This window comes from Bufo gargarizans, chromosome 3 (genome assembly GCF_014858855.1).
Source record: "Bufo gargarizans isolate SCDJY-AF-19 chromosome 3, ASM1485885v1, whole genome shotgun sequence".
Classification (NCBI taxonomy): domain Eukaryota; kingdom Metazoa; phylum Chordata; class Amphibia; order Anura; family Bufonidae; genus Bufo; species Bufo gargarizans.
In genome coordinates, this window is record NC_058082.1 from 474,950,838 (window position 1) to 474,971,923 (window position 21,086).

At 46.6% G+C, this 21,086-nt stretch overlaps 1 protein-coding gene across 1 annotated transcript in view; it reads left to right on the forward strand.

The window, feature by feature from the left end:
• The first annotated feature begins 10,247 nt into the window (after nt 1–10,247).
• LOC122930378 (transmembrane protein 211-like) overlaps nt 10,248–21,086 on the forward strand; it is a 251,837-nt gene continuing 240,998 nt past the window's right edge. The window contains exon 1 of the mRNA XM_044283732.1: nt 10,248–10,709. Within this exon, the coding sequence (XP_044139667.1) occupies nt 10,389–10,709 (321 nt within the window). The 5' untranslated portion in view covers nt 10,248–10,388. The remainder of the gene's footprint in view (nt 10,710–21,086) is intronic.

The following is a 21,086-nucleotide window of genomic DNA, read 5'->3' on the forward strand; positions in this document are numbered from 1 at the left end:
ACCACACTACTGAGGGTTAAATGCACTTGGTGACGGGCGCAGCTTGCCCCTGATGTAGTATATGGCCAAAAAATAAACAGACTATTGCTGGTTAAATGCACTTGGTGTGACAGCTTCACCCTGATGTAGGCTTTAGCCAGAAAACAACCACACCATTGAGGGTTAAATGCACTTGGTGACAGGCGCAGCTTGCCCCTGATTTTGTATATGGCCAAAAAATGAACAGACTATTGCTGGTTAAATGCACTTGGTGTGACAGCTTCACCCTGATGTAGGCTTTAGCCAAAAAACAACCACACCATTGAGGGTTAAATGCACTTGGTGACAGGCGCAGCTTGCCCCTGATTTTGTATATGGCCAAAAAATGAACAGACTATTGCTGGTTAAATGCACTTGGTGTGACAGCTTCACCCTGATGTAGGCTTTAGCCAAAAAACAACCACACCATTGAGGGTTAAATGCACTTGGTGACAGGCGCAGCTTGCCCCTGATTTTGTATATGGCCAAAAAATGAACAGACTATTGCTGGTTAAATGCACTTGGTGTGACAGCTTCACCCTGATGTAGGCTTTAGCCAAAAAACAACCACACCATTGAGGGTTAAATGCACTTGGTGACAGGCGCAGCTTGCCCCTGATTTTGTATATGGCCAAAAAATGAACAGACTATTGCTGGTTAAATGCACTTGGTGTGACAGCTTCACCCTGATGTAGGCTTTAGCCAAAAAACAACCACACCATTGAGGGTTAAATGCACTTGGTCGCAGCTTGTGCTGGCGCACCACAAGACACAAAATGGCCGCCGATCACCCCAGAAAAATGTGACTGACAAACGGTCTGGGCAGCCTAAAAACAGTGAGCAATTGAGGATCAGCAGCTCAATGATCCACAGCTGCAGATCGATCAGTTAATCAAGTCCTTTGGAGGAGTTAATCTGCCTAATCTCGCCCTACTGTCGCAGCCGCAACCTCTCCCTACGCTAATCAGAGCAGAGTGACGGGCGGCGCTATGTGACTCCAGCTTAAATAGAGGCTGGGTCACATGGTGCTCTGGCCAATCACAGCCATGCCAATAGTAGGCATGGCTGTGATGGCCTCTTGGGGCAAGTAGTATGACGCTTGTTGATTGGCTGCTTTGCAGCCTTTCAAAAAGCGCCAAGAAAGCGTCACAAAAGCGCCAAGAAAGCGACGAACACCGAACCCGAACCCGGACTTTTACGAAAATGTCCGGGTTCGGGTCCGTGTCACGGACACCCCAAAATTCGGTACGAACCCGAACTATACAGTTCGAGTTCGCTCATCCCTAATGCTGACTGTATCTGTCTCACGGATGGATTGTTGGCTTGCACATACCCAGCTTTTGGCGTATAGCCTTTGTGTGGTTGTCTATTGTATGTCATAGGTAATGGGGGTTCAAGATGCATCCAGGCATCCTTCCCATGCTGTTTCCAAACCATTTTGATGGTGTTTCCATCAATTTCTAACCTTTTTCTGTGAACCAGACTATTCTTCAGAGCAGGTGGTGCCTGGTTTAATGCTTGGGTCTCCCATTGATTTTCATTGTGTTCAATTGTGCTTGAGCATACACAGTGTTTGGCTGAACACTGCGATGTGCCGAGCAGAACTGCTGTTCAGCTGAGCATGCTCGCTCAACACTAATACCCAGGTCACACTGCCTTAGGGTAAGTGTAACACTCCAGAGTTGTGTTACTACACGCCTCTACCATGCTACTATCTTCTACGAGCCTGTATATTGTCATCTGATGTAAGTTATATTATGTCTTCACAAATGTGCATATAAAACCATGTTAAACACAATTGTTCTTGTAATTTTCCAGGTTCACCGGAAGGTGGCAGCAACACTTTGGCAAGGTACAACTCCCAGTTTAGTGTATCTAGGCTGGAATTCATTATTCCAGCTTAGCTCCCCCTCTGTGAGAGAAGTGGGCTGTGCCCACATCCTGCAGCATCGGTGGAGAAGGAAGTTAGAGTGAGTATAGCCCACCCCCTGCTAGGTGTAGGTTGTGTGTGTGAGGAGTTCCCCTGCATAGGGAAGACAGCAAGGATCTTGTCTCAGCTGAGACTTGATTATGTTCCCAGTCTGAGCACCTTCAGCCTCAGCTGGATAAATAAGCAGAAACTACAGACAACCTCCAGAATTCCAGGAAGAAAGCATCCCCTGAGAAACCATCTGTGAGTTAAGTCCAGAGACCTAGGAGAAGCCATTCCTCCTCAGCTAGTCTGTCCCCATCCAGCAGAAGTTATAGAAAAGTGCAGAAGATTAATTCCTGTCACAATTACAGAGCTACCAAGCAGACGACTTATCCTGCAAGCTCCAAATTTAAAGTAAAAGTATTCATTCCTGCCAAAGCTGTATACTGCTTGGATACAAGTTATGTCAAGTAAAGAAACGGTTGAACTTCATCCAAAGGTCTGGACATAATTTCTTCTGCAAAATTCCTCTATTACTCCTACTATCACTACACTCAAATTTATTGCAGGTGAGCCTGGAGTTTAGCCGTACCCAGGTACGAGACACCTTGACACAAATATCACTACCCTACAGAGACATTATAGGCCATTACACCACTCTGGCATTCCTAATCTGGGACGTGCGTTTGTCACCGTCAGTTCTGTGAGAAGGTGTGGCAGACGTTCTTCTCTACCTCTTGCATGATGTTCTTTGTTTTGGTTTTACTTTGTCATCTCCTTTCCTTCTCCCAGGTGTCACCTATTTAGACTCATTGTCTCCCTTTATATTCCCTCCCATACTGCCTCACTTTGCGGTTTATACTACTTCCTGGATGAGGTGTTCACTGCTGGAGGCTGCTGCTGCTGTTTCCTCAGATAAGTCTTTTCCCCTATATTTGTGTTTCCTTGCTGGCTTGATTCTAGGTGACCCTGACTCCGTCCGTATTTAGTGCAGGGAGCCGGTGGTCATGTCCCCTCACTATTATAGGGTTTTCAGGTGTCACACAGTATTAGGTACGTGGGCATGCAGTCGTCTACCATAGAGACCCTTGCATGGGAATAGCAGTCAAGGAGAGCTCTAGGGGTTTTATAGGGCTATTGGCGTCACAAACAAATACAGACTAGTATCCACCTGACCCGGCCACTGCATTAAAGTGGCGTCAGCGTACCAGCCATTGCATATGGACACACGGAACGACCGTGCTGCAGTGAAGAACCGCAGCTCCGCCTCTCTCTGCATCTTGATGACTTTTCTAGGAAGTAAAGCCAGTAAAAGATGAGAATCATCATTGAAACCTGGCCCTCATAAGGGGTGCAGACTGGATGGTATTGGTTGGCACACTGGGCACGGGAATAATAAATGCTTCCATCTTATTAGTATTGAATTCTTCTATTAATCTTTTTGGGCAACACTGTTCCTAGGATTTTCGCGATTGCCACGTCTCTCCCTGTGCTCAGCTCACAGGACAATAGTGGAGACCGCGCGGGATGAGGGTTTTATAGGGATATCTATTACAGGGGATGGCTATCTGCGTATTTGCTGGCTGCACAGCATTATAGGTGATCTTGCTTTTCCAGGCTTGTCTCCTCTACACTTAGGTTCACTTTCTAAGGGTACTTTCACACTAGCGTTTTTCTTTTCCGGCATAGAGTTCCGTCACAGGGGCTCTATACTGGAAAAGAACTGATCAGGCATATCCCCATGCGTTCTGAATGGAGAGTAATCCATTCAGGTTACATCAGGATGTCTTCGGTTCAGTCATTTTGACTGATCAGGCAAAAGAGAAAACCGTAGTATGCTACGGTTTTATCTCCGGCGAAAAAAACTGAAGACTTGCCGGATCCAGAATTTTTCCCCATAGGAATGTATTAGTGCCAGAGTGGGCATTCAAAATTAACGGAATGCCGGATCCGTCCTTCCGCTCTGCGCATGCGCAGACTGAAAAAAGGTGAAGAAAGTAAATGCCGGATCCTTTTTGCCGGATGACACCGGAAAGACGGATCCGGCATTTTAAAGCATTTTTTTGTGACTGATCAGGCATTTTCAAGACTGATCATGATCCTGATCAGTCTTACTAATACCCATCAGTTGGCATACGTTTTGCCGGATTCGGCAGGCAGTTCCGGCGACCAAACTGCTTGTTGGATCTCTCTGCAGCAAGTGTGAAAGTAGCCTAACACGTGCAACAGACATTTTAGGAAAACCTGATTCATTAGAACGAAGCACAAGGAAATTCGGATTCATTGTGAATCAAAGTTTTCCTAAACTTCGGACTGAATTCCGCTTCGAATGCTTCGCTTCGCTCAATACTACTATTATATAACATTACATAACAAAAACAGTTTGCAAGTTTCCTATTCTGGGGTACTGCACAGACAGGACTGCTTTATGGATAATAGTGTTCCTTGTACCCATGTCATAACTGCAACCTGGAGCCTAAATAGGTTTGTCCTGAGTTACCATCCTAAACAACTCAATTATAATATTGTCCATACTGTGTACAGCCAGCCTAGAGTATTACTGACGTCAGTAGGTAGCACCCTATTAGTAGCGGGCACTTCTCTGCTACTGGCACCAGGCTGCTTGAGTAAAATAAAATGGTCCCACAGTGATTGTGGCTTCCCGTGGCATAGTGTATACATCAAGCTTCACAAATAGAAGAGATACTAGATGGTGGGCTCCATTCAGAAGAGGCTGGACTGACGAGAGGTAGGGTGAACTGGCAACATGTTTTATTTTTCTGCTAAGTGCTAATTTTTTATACGTTCTACTCTGCCGCGCGACTTACAGATCTGCAGAGGTGTTGATAGTAAAGTGAGGAGTCACAAAAAAGAAGATGTGAAAAGTAGTCTCCATTATCTGGAGAAGGTTAAACTGCTGGTGCCAAGCTTTATGGAGTTCCACAGAGGACATAGACGTATAAGAGTTTCCGTCCCGTATGAGCTGAGGTGTGGTGGTGAGTGCCAGTCCATGGTCTATACTGCCAGCTCCTACAACCCTCACTTTGTTCTGCTGTGTAGGATGGAAATTTTTCATCCTCATAGTTGTGGGACTGAGATTAATTATTAAACCTAAATCTTTATGCAGAAAAATGTAACCTTGTAGACGGTAGATGCATTTTCATCTCTTGAAATCACTTGATCGAAAGGGAGTCAAAGTGTAGAAGAAAGGACCCCATTCTAAATTTTTGCTATGGTACCCCTTGGTTACTTGTCATGCTCTGCAGTTTTATAAGTGTTTTATGGCTTAAGTTTTCACTAAGGCCCCTCACAAAATGTATTGCTGTTCCTCTCATCAATCTTCCCTTCAGTGTACTCCAAAAACTGAAGAAAGCACCAGTCCCATAGTTTGCTATGAGAACAGTTTTGTGTCCTGTACCTGTAGTCTGCTTGCGCCGGACAGATAAGGCTACTTTCACATTAGCGTTGTTTGCGGATCCGTCATGGATCTGCAAAAACGCTTCTGTTACAATAATACAACCTCATGCATCCGTCATGAACGGATCCGGTTGTATTAAGTCTTCTATAGCCAATGGGGGACGGATCCATTTTCAATTGTGTCATAGAAAACATATCTGTCCCAATTGACTTACATTGTGTGTCAGGACGGATCAGTCTTGCTCCGCATTCCAGGACGGACAGAAAAATGTTTTTGTGTCCACCTCCAGAGCGGAATGGAGACTGATCGGAGGCAAACTGATGCATTCTGGGCGGATCATTTCTGGGCAAAACTGATCCGTTTTGGACCGCTTGTGACAGCCCTGAACGGATCTCACACACAGAAAGCCAAAACGCCAGTGTGAAAGTAGCCTAAACCAAAAAAGCCATCTATTTAACAATTAACAGTAGCAAAATAAAAAATGTGTGTGTCCTGCATTTCTTATTTTTCATAGACCTTCAACTAATATCAGGAGCTGGCATTTTTAATGGAAAAAAAAAACTCACCATTACCCTACAAAAATGCAAAAAGTGCACAAAGTGCCATTAAAATCCTACTTGTGAACCCACCGTTAAGCAGGCACAACCTACTCCCATGGGATGATGATTCTGTGCAATCCCTGCTACTTTTTCCAAAAGACTTTAGTAAAGTGAAAACTAGAATCTGAATAATAATAGCTACAGAGCATTCATTAAACTTTTTTCTATTTTAGTTTTGTGTACATTTTTTATTTTTTAAAAAAATTATATTTTTTGAAAATCATATAATAAATGCAAATAAATGCAATTCCTATCAGTGAGATCATATTTTCCTCTCCAATTTAGTTTTGATTTGTCACCAAGTGTTGCCGTTCTGCTTTCGCATCTGCGGCTGACTTTTCTGGCAGAGAATGCTGGGAATCGGGCGGACCTCTACCGGTCAGGGTCCGGCATCAGTATCCAGCAATGCCGGACCTGGAGAACTCCTGCCGGAGAGCTCTGCCACAGATAGGAAACTAGCCTAAGTTCACATCTTGTTTTGCTTTCCGTTCTTCTGATCCATCAGAAGAACAAAAAAAAAAAAAAAAACATTATATTTGAGCATCAGTTATGATCAGTTTGTGTCACTTCTGTCTGAGATCAGTCATTTTTGATGGGAGAAAAAGTACTCTTTGTAGGGGAGCCTTCACATGGGGCAGATGTTGTAGCGGAAAATCAGTTCCATACATTTGAATTGGGGCAGCCCGCATATGGATTTCTGCAATACCGATTCAAATGAATGGAACTGATTTTCAGTCGTGGAATTTTCCGCTACAAAATCTGCCCCATGTGAAGGCCTAGGACTTTTTCTTCCATCAAAAATAATGTATCACTGATGGAAGTGACACAAACTGAATATAAGTGATGCTCAAAATAACGTCTCAGTTTTTTTCTTCTGCTGTTCTGATGGATGATGGACTTTTGTTTTGGGGGGGGGGGGGGTGCAAAGAAGGACTGTTCTGTATCATAAACACCCTTCATCTGGCCCTGGCGGCATGAAGCATGGCAGTCCCTTCTTTCTCTATTTAATAAGGCAGTCTGCTGAAGAAGCAGCTAATAAATACATGTGTAAAGTCCGATCACTGCACTGCAGGTACACATTTATGGGGGCGGTAATAAGTAGGTCAATAATATATGGGCATCTGTGGCATATGGTACAAAGAAAAGAGCAGATATAAAAATATGTGTTGACAGAACACTATATTTACTCCTTAGGCCAATTTCTCACCCCCTTTCTTGCTCACAATTCTCTGGGTATAGGAGTCTGACATGGGTTCCGACCACCCAGTAGCAAAGGGGATGGGACTTTTTGTGGGTCTTGGGGATGGGGGTGCTCCTTCTCATTAGAGAGACCACCAAGTATGCATGAGGGGTATTGTAGCCCAGCCAACGATGCTCTGCATTTCTGGAAAATGACATATACAAATAAGCATGCTTTATTTTTTTTCACATCAGATAGGCTTAGTGTTCATTTCTTTTGTAATATCTTTCCCAGAAACCCAAAGGTATGCAACTTAGCTTTTCCTCCATGAAAAAGCAATGATTGAACAGTTTGAGGCTACCACCAGGGGAAATCTTATTATGAAAAAGCAATGATTGAACAGTTTGAGGCTACCACCAGGGGAAATCTTATTATGAAAAAGCAATGATTGAACAGTTTGAGGCTACCACCAGGGGAAAATCTTATTATCTCATAGTACTTTTGATTCAGGTAGAATCGATTCGTAACTGAATCGAATTTGTTTCAAAGTTTGGCAAATCGCACCTCAAACTAATTTCAAGAAATTCGCTCATCTCTAGATGGGACCAACCTTCCCTGGATCAAGTGAAAATAATGTCCCCCTGGATCATTTATTTTACTAAATAAATTAATATAAATAATCCAGGGGGACGTGATCTTCACTAAAATACATGGCGCTGTGCTTGGTAAGCTAGCACAGCAGACTCCTCATTGGCTGGGGTTCCAGGGTGTTGGCCCCCCCACCTATCCAGAAGATAGGTCATCAATAGCAAACTCGCAAAGGTCCCATAGCAGCCACATACACGGTGGGCGGAGTGGTGCTATAGTCTCTTGGATTACCTGACTTGCTTGCTTCTATGGTGGGCATGCTCAGTTGGCACATTTGCGCATGGATACTAGTGATGGCACTCATGATTTATTGCTGCAGGGACTGTATGCCTACACACAAAATTTTGGAATGCTTCTCCTACTGAATGGGCATAAACCTGTGCGTCTATGGCTTGCTTTAAAGGGGTTATCCCATGACTAATGTAAAAAATGAGAATCGGACATCATCTGGTATATGACAATGATAGCTCTGCTAGATTTATATCAAGCTGACAGCTCAAGGGGAGTGTCTTTTCTGCTGCTGCTCAGGGGGCGTGTCTCATCTCTGCCTATCACAGCTCAGGAGGCGTGTCTCAGCTCTCCCTATCACAGCTCAGAGAGCTTGTCTCAGCTCTCCCTATCACAGCTCAGGAGGCGTGTCTCAGCTTTCCCTATCACAGCTCAGAGAGCTTGTCTCTGCTCTCCCTATCACAGCTCAGGAGGCGTGTCTCAGCTCTCCCTATCACAGCTCAGGGGGGTGTCTCAGCTCTCCCTATCACAGCTCAGGAGGGATGTCTCAGCTCTTCCAATCACAGCTCAGGGGGGGGTCTCAGCTCTCCCTATCACAGCTCAGGAGGCGTGTCTCAGCTCTCCCAATCACAGCTCAGGAGGTGTGTCTCATCTCTCCCTATCACAGCTCAGGAGGCGTGTCTCAGCTCTCCCTATCAGCTCAGGAGGCGTGTCTCAGCTCTCCCAATCACAGCTCAGGAGGTGTGTCTCAGCTCTCCCTATCACAGCTCAGGAGGCGTGTCTCAGCTCTCCCTATCACAGCTCAGGGGGGATGTCAGCTCTTCCAATCACAGCTCAGGGGGGTGTCTCAGCTCTCCCTATCACAGCTCAGGAGGCGTGTCTCAGCTCTCCCTATCACAGCTCAGGAGGCGTGTCTCAGCTCTCCCTATCACAGCTCAGGGGGGATGTCAGCTCTTCCAATCACAGCTCAGGGGGGTGTCTCAGCTCTCCCAATCACAGCTCAGGAGGCGTGTCTCAGCTCTCCCAATCACAGCTCAGAAGGCGTGTCTCAGCTCTCCCTATCACAGCTCAGGGGGGTGTCTCAGCTCTCCCTATCACAGCTCAGGAGGCGTGTCTCAGCTCTCCCTATCACAGCTCAGGGGGGATGTCTCAGCTCTTCCAATCACAGCTCAGGGGGGTGTCTCAGCTCTCCCAATCACAGCTCAGGAGGCGTGTCTCAGCTCTCCCAATCACAGCTCAGGAGGTGTGTCTCAGCTCTCCCTATCACAGCTCAGGAGGCGTGTCTCAGCTCTCCCTATCACAGCTCAGGAGGCGTGTCTCAGCTCTCCCTATCACAGCTCAGGAGGCGTGTCTCCGCTCTCCCTATCACAGCTCAGGGGGGATGTCTCAGCTCTTCCAATCACAGCTCAGGGGGGTGTCTCAGCTCTCCCAATCACAGCTCAGAAGGCGTGTCTCAGCTCTCCCAATCACAGCTCAGGAGGTGTGTCTCAGCTCTCCCTATCACAGCTCAGGAGGCGTGTCTCAGCTCTCCCTATCACAGCTCAGGGGGGATGTCTCAGCTCTCCCAATCACAGCTCAGGGGGGTGTCTCAGCTCTCCCAATCACAGCTCAGGAGGTGTGCCTCAGCTCTCCCAATCACAGCTCAGGAGGTGTGTCTCAGCTCTCCCTATCACAGCTCAGGAGGCAGTTGAAGGATGAAACTGAGCATGTGCGGCCACCTCAGTGAGCAGGACAAAAAAGTTGAAAAAACAACAGGTGGGGCTATTTTTATTGAATAAATTAGTGGCTATACAAAAAATGTTATTACATGTAATTAAAAAAGTATTCAGATCCGGGTGCTGGAGTGAAATAGGTAGAATAATTTTTGTGGGAAAACCCCTTTAACCATAGGTGCAATAATATAGGAATTATATAATAGTCAACAGTTCTACCAACCATAAAGTCACTGCAGAAGTAATGAGACATAGTAGTAGTATACAGGCAGTATGTCAGGTAGATGGAAGCCCCTGTCGCCCTAGTCCCTGCAGGCAGAGGTGACAGGCTGCAGGTCACGTGACAGTCCCTGTGGACACCTGTGAGCAGCCTCCTCCCCTGTGCACATATATACACAGGGAGGAGGAGGGGGGCCGGGACACAGGACCAGCCCTTCTTCCCCCGCTGTCATGTACAGCCAGCATCCTGCATCCTGCCCCTCACTTCTCTCTGCCCGGGGAAGTTACAGCTTGTGTGCAGTCTTCAGTGCTCTGGAGTACCCCCCCACCCACCCCCGGATTGGGGTAATAGTAGTGCCCCGGGTGCATCCTGATGTGAAGCTCGGAGGACCCCATTGCCATTTAGAGGGGGGGAAGGAGGTGGGAGGATTTGGGATTATTTCTTACCTCCCAGATGCGTTCGCTGCTGGACAGTAAGAAGAAGAGCGGCGCGGGGCTGGATGTTGCTTTGGGGCTGGTTCCCCAGCAGCAGCCGCCCAGGATGTTCGGCTGTGTGTCCTGCTTCTGGGTGCTGCTCTCCGCCTGCCTGGTGGCCGTCTGCAGCTTCGGCTTCCTCTCCCCGTCTTGGATAGTGAAGCCCGGGGACGAGGAGCAGCAGGAGCCGGTGAGCTTCGGGCTCTTGTGGCACTGCTCCGACCGCCTGGAGCACATGTCCGGCTGCTACAGCTTCGGGGGACTGGGCAGATTCAACGACATCCCCTCCAGCTCTTGGCAGGTGAGTGGCATGGCGATTCTTATCGGCCGATCGCGATTGATAGGACTTTTTCTTTATAGTGTGATCAGCACATTCACAGTGATCCTAGAAGTTGCTGCTGCAATAATACAACCTCTCTGGTTATAATCTATCACATCATCGCCTCTGTACCCTATGTGTCAGGTGCTGGGGGCAAAGAGAGAGACCACGATCCATATTACACATCGTCTGACCTGTTTTAGAGTTGTATGTAATCGTTTATTCCCAGTGATCGTTAGAAATGATAGTGATGATTGATCATCTAGCTCTCATATCTATTTCTCTCTCTCTCTCTCTCTCATATCTATCTATCCATCTCATATCTATCTATCCATCTATCTTTCTATCAGTAAAAAACTATTCATGAAATAATAACAGATTTTTCAGTATTAGGCTACATGCACACGAACGTTGTTTGTTTCTGTGTCTGTTCCGTTTTTTTTGCGGATAGGATGCGGACCCATTCATTTCAATGTCCACATCAGCATGTCCATCCCGTAGCCCCGCAAAAAAAAATAGAACATGTCCTATTCTTGTCCGTTTTGGGCATTGTTACAATGGATCCGCAAAACAAACGGATGGCATACGGATGTCATCCCTTTTTTTTTTGCAGTTCCGCAATTTGCGTAGCGCAAAACACATACGGTCGTGTGCATGTAGCCTCAATTTGTGTCACAAAGCGAGCGATTACTCCTAATGGCGCGGCTCATTTGGGTCACGCACGTGTGTTCCGCTTGTGATAAAATATTGCAGCTTAGGATGGATGGAAATTCGGATCCATTCAGTAGAATATGCGATGCAGGGTTTGTCTGCAGCCGACGGTCCCAGAGTTTCTTGTGCAGCTCATTCAAATGGGAAAATATTAAACTTTGAAATTAATTTACCTGTAAAATTCCTCCGTCCTCCCCGCGAATCCTTGAATCCCCGATGCTCCGGTTTAACCATCTTGACCGGGTGATATATAACTTACACTGTGACCGGGGGACATCCACTAACGGGTAGGGCAAAGGCAATTTAGACATCAACGCAGGAAAGGATTCTTTACAGTTAGAGCGCTCAAACTGCGGAATACTCTACCCCAAGACGTAGCGATGGCAGATACTGTGTCAGCATTTATAGGCTTACCTAATAGGGAACGGCGCCGAGGATCATCATTCATACTATACTGACTGTTGTCATGATCTATGTATATTGGATGTGGCTGCGGTTCTCGCAGAGCGCTGCTGTATAGCTGGAAATCCAGGTTGGTCTTGGTCACTTCTCTCCCAGCGTGAGGCCTCTTACACATTAACTTGTCCGTTTTGCGGTCTGCCAACTGTGGATTCACAAAATACGGATGCAGTCCTTGTGCCGTCCGCATTTATTTTTTGCGGACCCATTGACTTCAGTAGGTACGTGGTCCGCCTTTTGTGGATATATATTTTTGCAGAATGGATGTATGGATGCAGAAAGCACACAGATGATCCCTTTTCGCATCCTTATGTCCGTTCCGCAAAAAGGTAAAACTTGTCCTATACTTGCCTGCCATATGAGGACCACGGACCCGTTGAAGTCAATGGGTCTGCAAAAAATGCGGATGCAACACAGACAGTACCCACAATTTGTGGACAGCGAAATACCTACGGTCACGTGCATGAGGCCTAAGCTGTGGTCCTAGAGGTCGGACCCCCCACTAAGCAGAATCCTAACAATATGGGGACAGAGATGAGTGAATCGTTTCGTACAAATCAATTTGTTCCTAAAAAAGAATTCTTGAGCGGTGAGGGTCCGTCCCCTTGACAATCTTGCGCCTGCGCTTCTGCTCCGAGTGGGGCCCTGAGCACAGAGGCTCTGGTGCGTTGCAGCACTGGGGTCCTGGGTTTAAAGGGGCATTCTCATCTGAAACAATGGGTGCATATCCCTGGGACCGAGAACATAGCGGGCAAAGTGGTGGCAGGAGGACTCCGGTCCGGCCACCACCATAGAAGTGAATAGGAGCTCACCGCGCATGCACACCCACCACTCCCATTCGCTTCTATGGGCCCGATGGAAACAGCCGAGCCAGTGCTTGGCTATTTTTGCCAGCCCCATAGAAATGAATAGAGGGCGGCTGCGCAGTGAGCCCTCCACCACTTTCAGCGCTCCGTTTAGGAGATAGGAGCAGGTCCCAGCGGTGGGACCCGCACCTATCAGACAATGGGGGCATACCCTACAGATACAGAGATCCTCCTAGTGTCTGAGATGAGACAACCCCTTTAAACCTCAGCAAGGGTAGCCCCTAGTAAGTGCTGGGGATGAGCACCTATATGGCAGCCACTGAATCTGCAGGGAATCGCCCCCCGCCACACAATCATCCCCGTCCCCTATGAGTCCCCTATGTGAGAAAAGCGCATTACAGATGTGTCGTGGAGCTCTATGGCACCAGTGACATTAGTGGGTGCCCTGTCCTCCTCATGCAGTGGGCAGCAGACGATTACAGGAGTAATGAGGACCCCCCCCTCCATGATTAACCATTTCAAAACAGGGCGTCTAACAAGAGTAACGCCTCTAACCCCTGTGTCACAAAAACTGGTCCCTCCCATGTCTTGCTATTCGTAGATATTGTACTGGACGCTGGAGAGGGGTCTCGCGTCCCTCTGCAGATCCTCATGTCATTTCCATCAGCAGAGAGGTGTGTGTTTGGGAATGCTGCTCAGTGGCGGGGCCACAAGTCCTGACCGCACTGCCAGGGCACCGCCACTTAGGGCCCGGCTAATGAGCTGCCTACTGTGAAGTGGGTAAACAACAAACAAGCCGCAGGGAGGAAAGCTGGCATCTCGCTCATTAATATTACACTTGTATGTCTACTAGCGGAGTGATAATGTGTCGCCAATTAGTTTTCTGTAGGAGGATAGGCATCCTGGAGGAGTCGATGAAGAGACACTTGTCAGCGGGCTATGTCTGCAGATGGCGCTTTAATATGTCACTGCGTGTGTATGTGTGCCGTGCCCTAGTTGGGGCCTCTCTGCTTCTTCCAGGGTCTTTCCCAGATCAGAGGCATTTTAACATTTTCATGCGGAAGAAAAAATACAGCACAATACAGGACCGGACCGGCAAAGGGTATCAGATCAGAAAATACGGATGATGTCCGGGATGGCACGGACAGCCATTGATATAACTGCCTAGTCTTGTCTGCAAAACGGATAAGAATAGGACAGGTTATATTTTTTTTGCGGGGCCACGGAACGGAGCAACGGATGCGGACAGCACACGGAGTGCTGTCCGCATATTTTGCGGCCCTATTGAAGTGAATGGGTCCTCATGAGGCCTAAAGCTGCATTTTCTGCAGGGCCCCTTAGGCCCCTTGCAGACGAGGGTGTCCGGATTAGGTCCGGTTGCGTTGTGTCTGCGATCAGGGAAAATCGTGCGAGTAATTCTGCGCCGCAATCTGCGACAGACATACGCCAAAAATTGTCGTTTATCTGTTAGTAAATGACCCCCACTGTAGATGTAGAGCACATGTGAATCTACTGTGTGCCAGACTCCAGGTAGAGAAGACGCCGCTCACCATTCCTGATGTGTCTTTTTCATCAGCTATTTGTAGTCTCCATGAAATAATAATTCTGTAGAATCTTTTCCTGAATGGCTGTGTTGTGCCATCCCTCTGTTATTCCTCCTAGAATATGAAGGAATTGACAACTGTTGGGGATCTATCCAATCAGTGCTGACATTACCAGGCTGTGTGCAGGCACATCTCTTTGACAAGGGAACTGATAACATCCAGTTGTCAATTTATGTATACATTTGTAGGAGGAATAACAGAGGAACGTTGCAACACTAAGTTCTAAGAAAACATTATTTTTTGAGGAATGCAGGTATTTACGAAAATAGATATAACACACCTTCTTTCACATTCTGTGCCTGTATCCCACCCTGGTCCCTGAGGCATCTCGTCTTGGGGACCGCTTTGAAGCAGGCACTATGTTCCACAAGCAGCAACTCATATTTAACCATAGCCTGACCGCACTATAGTGGTCAGTTCTTTATGCCTACAGCATAGTCTATGTTATGCGATATGAATTGTTACCAGGGGGCCATGGGCAATGAGCACTTTCATTGAGGCAACGGGGTTAGGTTAAGAAATTGGCATGGGAAGGGGGGGCGCTGTTTCAGTTTTTGCCTGAGGCAGCAGAAAGGCTAGGTGCTAGCCTTTCTGCTGCCTCAGGCAAAAACTGAAACAGCGCCCCCCCTTCCCATGCCAATTTCTTAACCTAACCCCGTTGCCTCAATGAAAGCGCTAATTGCCCATGGCCCTTCTGCTGCCCCCCTCTTGTCCCTTCCTGGTGCCGCCTGAGGTGAAGGCCTCACCTGGCCTCATTGGTGGTGCACCCCTGATTGTTACCTGTCTACCTGTTTCTAAGGCTACATGCACACGACCGTGCCGTTTTTTGCGGTCCGCAAACCGCGGATCCGCAAAAAACGGAAGCCGCCCATGTGCCTTCCGCAATTTACGGAACTGGCGGCCCATTGTAGACATGCCTATTCTTGTCCGCAAAATGGACAAGAATAGGACATGCTATATTATTTTGCGGGGCCACGGAACGGTGCATCTTTTGCTGCCCCATTGAAGTAAAAGGTACCCGAGCTGCAAAAACTGCGGCTCGGATGCGGACCCGAAAAACGGTCATGTGCATGAGGCCTAAAGGACAAGTATCTGTTAGAGGTTTTTCCCACCATACGCTTTTATTGCACATCGACCACTAGATATGAAATAGTATTTTATGTGATTGTAACTTGGACTACCCTTACTAATAATACTAATAGTATGTGGTCTATGAAACAAGGTATTTGAATGGGGCAGGAATTATTTGGGTGAATTATTTGGGTGAATTCTCAGATGGCGGATTTTGTTGCAGAAATGTCTATGACTGTCCCTTTCGTCATAATGGGGCGTGCAGAAATGCATGCGATGCCACCCGGTTGAATGGAACAGAATTTCAGTAGCATAAATTTCTGCAACAAATCTGCCGTGTGTGAACATACCCTTCTAGTTCGTACACTAAGAAGGCGGCCTGCTGCACTTTTCACTATAATATTCCTACCGGCGCTGTGACCGTGTAGCCGGGTGAATATAGCGTTTTCCCTGGGGCTTCACTTACTGTATGAATCATATGATGACCTCACACTGCGGTCCTCGGGTTATAACGTCTGTGGGACTGCTGTGTGTATGGTGGGAGGAATGGACTATTCTATCTGCTTGTATCCCTTCCTTATAAATATTTATGCCTCGTCCTACTTGCAAATATTCAGATTCTTTACATCAGAGGTCAGCATACTGTGGCTCTCCAGCTTCAGGTAAACTACAACTCCCAACATGCATTGGTATTGTAGTTTTAAGACTACTAAAGAAAGTGAAGTAGAGCAGAGTGCTGCATATACCAAAGTCTGGAAGGGTTTTTATAGCAACCAGTACCTTCCAATAATCTGACATGCTGCAGTATCCCGACTTTTATAAAGGAGGGATATTATCAGCATGTGCGGCAAATTATTTTTTTACACTAAGCTACGCCTTAAACTCCACCAAATGCTTGTCTATATACGACCCATCCCGCCCTGTCCCCTTCATGCCCCAACACAGTAGGTATGTCCCCTTAGTGTCCCCACATAGTAGATATTCCCCCTTGATGCCCCCACAGAGTAGTTATGTCCCCTTAGTGCTCCCACACAGTAGTTATGCCCCTCTAGTGCCCTCACACAGTAGTTATGCCCCCTTAGTGCCCCCACACAGTAGTTATGCCCCCTTAGTGCCCTCACACAGTAGTTATGCCCCCTTAGTGCCCCCACACAGTAGTTATGCCCTTTTAGTGCCCACACACAGTGGTTATGTCCCCTTAGTACCACCACACAGTGGTTATGCCCCCTTAGTGCCCTCACACAGTGGTTATGCCCCCTTTGTGCCACTACACAGTAGTTTTGCCTCCTTAGTGCCCACACTCAGCTGTTATGCCCCAATATGCCATTTCACATAGTAAAATGCCCCATTGTTCCTCCATGAACAGTAAAATGCCCAATTTTCCCCCCACACACACTAGAATGTCCCATTGTACCCCACACCCAGTAAATGCCCCGTTGTGCCCCCACACACAATAAAATGCCCCATGCACTATATACAGTAAAATGTCCCATTGTGCCAACATACACAGTAAAATGCTCTGTTGTGCCCCACATACAGTAAAATGCCCCGTTATGCCCCCATATACAATAAAGTGCCTCATTATGCCACACACAGTAAATATCCCCATTGTGCCTCTACACATAGTAGAATGCCCCCGCACAATAGTACTGTACTATTAATAAAATAAAAGACATAACACTCCTAGCCCTGTTCCCATGGTGTATGGAGCTCATCCTGCTCTCTTCCCAGCGATGAAGTGACATCATCGCGCCTGTGGAGCTGTGCACAAAATCGCACAGGATGAGGGAATGATGTCACTGGTCTCAGCAGTCAGCGGGGCGTTTAGGTGCATGGCACCACTGAGGCCAGTGAATGGCTGCAGTGAGGAACATGACCGGAAGCAGTGAAAACAGGACCCCCGAGATGTAATGGAGCACCGGTGAACAGGTGGGTGGCTTTTCAATTATTTGGAGCTACTCTGAGCCAACTCCTCGAGTTTGAAATAATGAAGTAGCTTTTCCTTAAAGACAAACTCAGCTCTGCTCCATCTATGTCCTAAAATCTCGGTTTTAACTGTGCACCGTCAGGCGGCTATACTGGCCATGTGTGCTAGGGAATGTGACACAGGTGACGACTGGCCCAACTCATCTCAAGTCTGCGCAAACAAAAGGAGCGAGAGTCTGGTTGTGGGAAAATGGGACTCTTTCCTTTTGTGTTTGGTCTAATTCTGAGTGAATTGTGCCGAAATCTAAAGGTTTTTCTGTTCCACAGAAAGATGGACCAGTGCACCTTTTGTGATGCTGATAAGTTGTTTGAAAACAGTAGCATCATTAGCGAGTCAGTGCACGGGGCGTTACATCACTGCGCACGCAGAACACTGGGACCTGCCAGCTTTATATACAACCATTGTCTTCCTGGGCGAGCTGTCAGAATAGCCGCCATCCCTCTGCTAATGGTATTGTAAGCGTCCCATTCCTCCTCTGTGCGGACGCAGTGAGGCCATGTCCCGGAATGGTAGGAGGGCCTCTATACCCCAGTGACCTCTTTACTTTTTACTATTCTTAAGTGTAGTCAGATATCGCATTGCTCTCTGCACTTTTCTCTGAATTCGGTCCAAGTAAAAATGCTATTCTATCTATCTATCTATCTATCTATCTATCTATCTATCTATCTATCCATCCATCCATCCATCCATCCATCCATCCATCCATCTATCTATCTATCTATCTATCTATCTATCTATCTATCTATCTATCCCAAAAGATGACAGTATAGCAGAAGGTAAACAGGGTGCAACTAAGGGCTCATGCACACAACCATATGTATTTTGCGATCCGCAAAACACGGATCCACACACCTCCGTGTCACCTCCGTTTTTGTTGCGGATCCATTGTAACAGTGCCTGTCCTTGTCCGCAAAACGGACAAGAGTAGTGCGGACACAGAATGCACACGGAGTCATTCAAGCCCCATTGAAATGAATGGTTCCGCATATGGACCTATAAAAAAATGGAACGGAAACAGAAGTACAATACGTTTGTGTGCATGAGCCCTAAGGCCAAGTTCACACTTCAGTTATTTGGTCAGTTATTTCCATCAGTTATTGTGAGCCAAAACCAGGTGTGGGTCAAAAACAGAACAGGAGGAGATCTTTAGATTAATCTCAATCACTAAATATAGTATATATGTAACAGTATATTTATAAATATATTTTTATATTTTCATTGTGATGTTATATTATGATGTGTTATCTTTACACTTTCTTGGGCAAACCTACCGCTTTATCTTTAATTGGTGGGGGTCATTTCCAAACATTTTTACGCCAGGCGGTTAGACTGCTGAAGGTGCGCTTAATTTATGATGAGGCACATGCCAATTCAGAATTAGGCGCATCTGACACCCGCAAAGCCAGCGCAAAAAAGCCGGTCTTTGTAAATGACCCCCAGTGAGTTATTACACTGCGCAGAAGCTGAAGAGATTGTGTGGCTTAGACAATCCTTAAGTCTAGGTCTACACAGCGACTTTTGTCGCGCGACATTTTGTCTCACAAATGTCGCGTGTCAAATTTTATAATGGTAGTCTATGGTGTCGCACTGCGACATGCTGCGACTGCGACACGTCAGTCGCTAAAAACTCATTCAAGATGGATTTTTCCGCGACTGTTGCGTCGCAGTCGCAGCATGTTGCAGTGCGACACCATAGATTACCATTATAAAAATTGTCGCGTGACACATGTTGCAGTGTAGCTGTGCCCTATGTGTCGCGTGACTTATTGTCGCGCGACACATATCGTCGTGTAGTCCTAGCCTAAGGTTAGGTTCACATCTGCAGTAGGTAAATCCGGTCATCTGTTCAGCAGAGCAACAGACTACCAGAATTACCGTATCCAGCATAGCCGGACAACACCGCGCGTCACCAGATCCCCTTTCACTATAATTGAATCCAGCAGTTGTCCGGCATAAATACTGGCTTTTCGGCAAAAAGCTGGAATTTTTGCTGGAAACCCTTCGAATCCCATTACAGTGAATGGGGATACGGTTGTGTGCGGTGTTGTCTGGCTGTGCTACATGTGGTGCACGCTGTGAGTTTGTTTCTCTGCGGGAACAGGCCACCGGAGTACACAGAGAAGGTCCCTTTATATGGACCAAAAATTCTACGGTCCAGGTTTCCTGGTACAGTTTCGGGAGCCGAGATCAGGAGTGGATCATAATAGTCGAAAAAGTATATAGAAGAGATACGACTTCTCCTAATTTTCAGAATTTATTCTGGTTTTGGCTTCCAAAACGGCATCAGAAAACCTGACCGTGTGGTCGTACCCTTCTAGGAAAGGAGTGTTCCTGATGATACTCAATCCCAATAACTGCTCTGCGATGAGTGAGCAAACACTTGTTCATCGGGTGACATTATAAGATTTGGGCAGCGGGTCAATGTATAAACAGCGAATCTCAATGGGGGTGAGCAATTGCTGTAACGATCGCTCTTTCCCGTGCAGCAGAGGGAGTTTTGCGCACCTTCCATCTCCCCTGACAAGCAGGCATTTCTCATTCCCAATAACAATGTAAAGGGGGTCCTATTTATATATCCTATATGTGAATATGGATGTAATAAAGTAGAGCCCCCACTCAGTGTTCTCCTCTATTACTCATAACTTGAACCTGTTGGAACCCAATGCGAAATTCATATACTAGAACCCAATGCGAAATTAATAATTCTGTTGTCTTCTCATGTGGCTAATGGACCTTTGGCTCCCTCAGACATCAGGGCCCCCCTGAACCTATGCCCTTAGCGGAGACTGGTTGTAGTACAGACTCAGGATAGGTCATCAATATCAGATCAGCTGTTTGAAGAGAGAATTGTCATTGTTTACCTGCTCGCCGTCTCAACTGGAGCGGTGAGCAGATGTAATTACATCTAAGCCGTCCCATTCACTTCTATGGGATGGCACCTTCCGCTGTCCTATAGAAGTTAATGGGATGGCTGAGATGTAATTACACCTGCTCACTGTGAGCAGGTAAATAATAACAATAGTCTTCAACTAGCTGATCGACGGTGGTGCCTGGAGTCGGACCCCCACCAATCTGATATTGATGATCTATCCTGAGGAGAGGTCATCAATATAAATAAAACAGACATCCCCTTTAATATGGCACAACCAGGAACAATAATGTTGCCATTGATTTAGTTGTTGATGCTAACAGGTCTATATCTCAGTAGCACCATCCTTATATCAACAGGATTTATATCATTTGTTCATCCGCTTCTCTAAATAAGGACCTACTGGCAATCAGCTGAAACTCATAGGGACAGATAACCATGTGCGCTGCCAGATGCTGCGCCTGAGCGTATGACTCGTCATAAATTTGGCGCATCATCCAGCAGTCCATGCGCCTGAACTGTAATCTACTCCAGCTTCTGGCTGGTGTAGATTGCAGTTTTCTTCCACACCAGAAAACTGGTGTTGAAGATGATAAATGTGGCAGGTAATGGGACGCAGTTTGCAACTTTTTTCACTACACAAAAGTGGCGTATATACAGTACGGACCAAAAGTTTGGACACACCTTCTCATTCAAAGAGTTTTCTTTATTTTCATGACTATGAAAATTGTAGATTCACACTGAAGGCATCAAAACTATGAATTAACACATGTGGAATTATATACATAACAAAAACGTGTGAAACAACTGAAAATATGTCATATTCTAGGTTCTTCAAAGTAGCCACCTTTT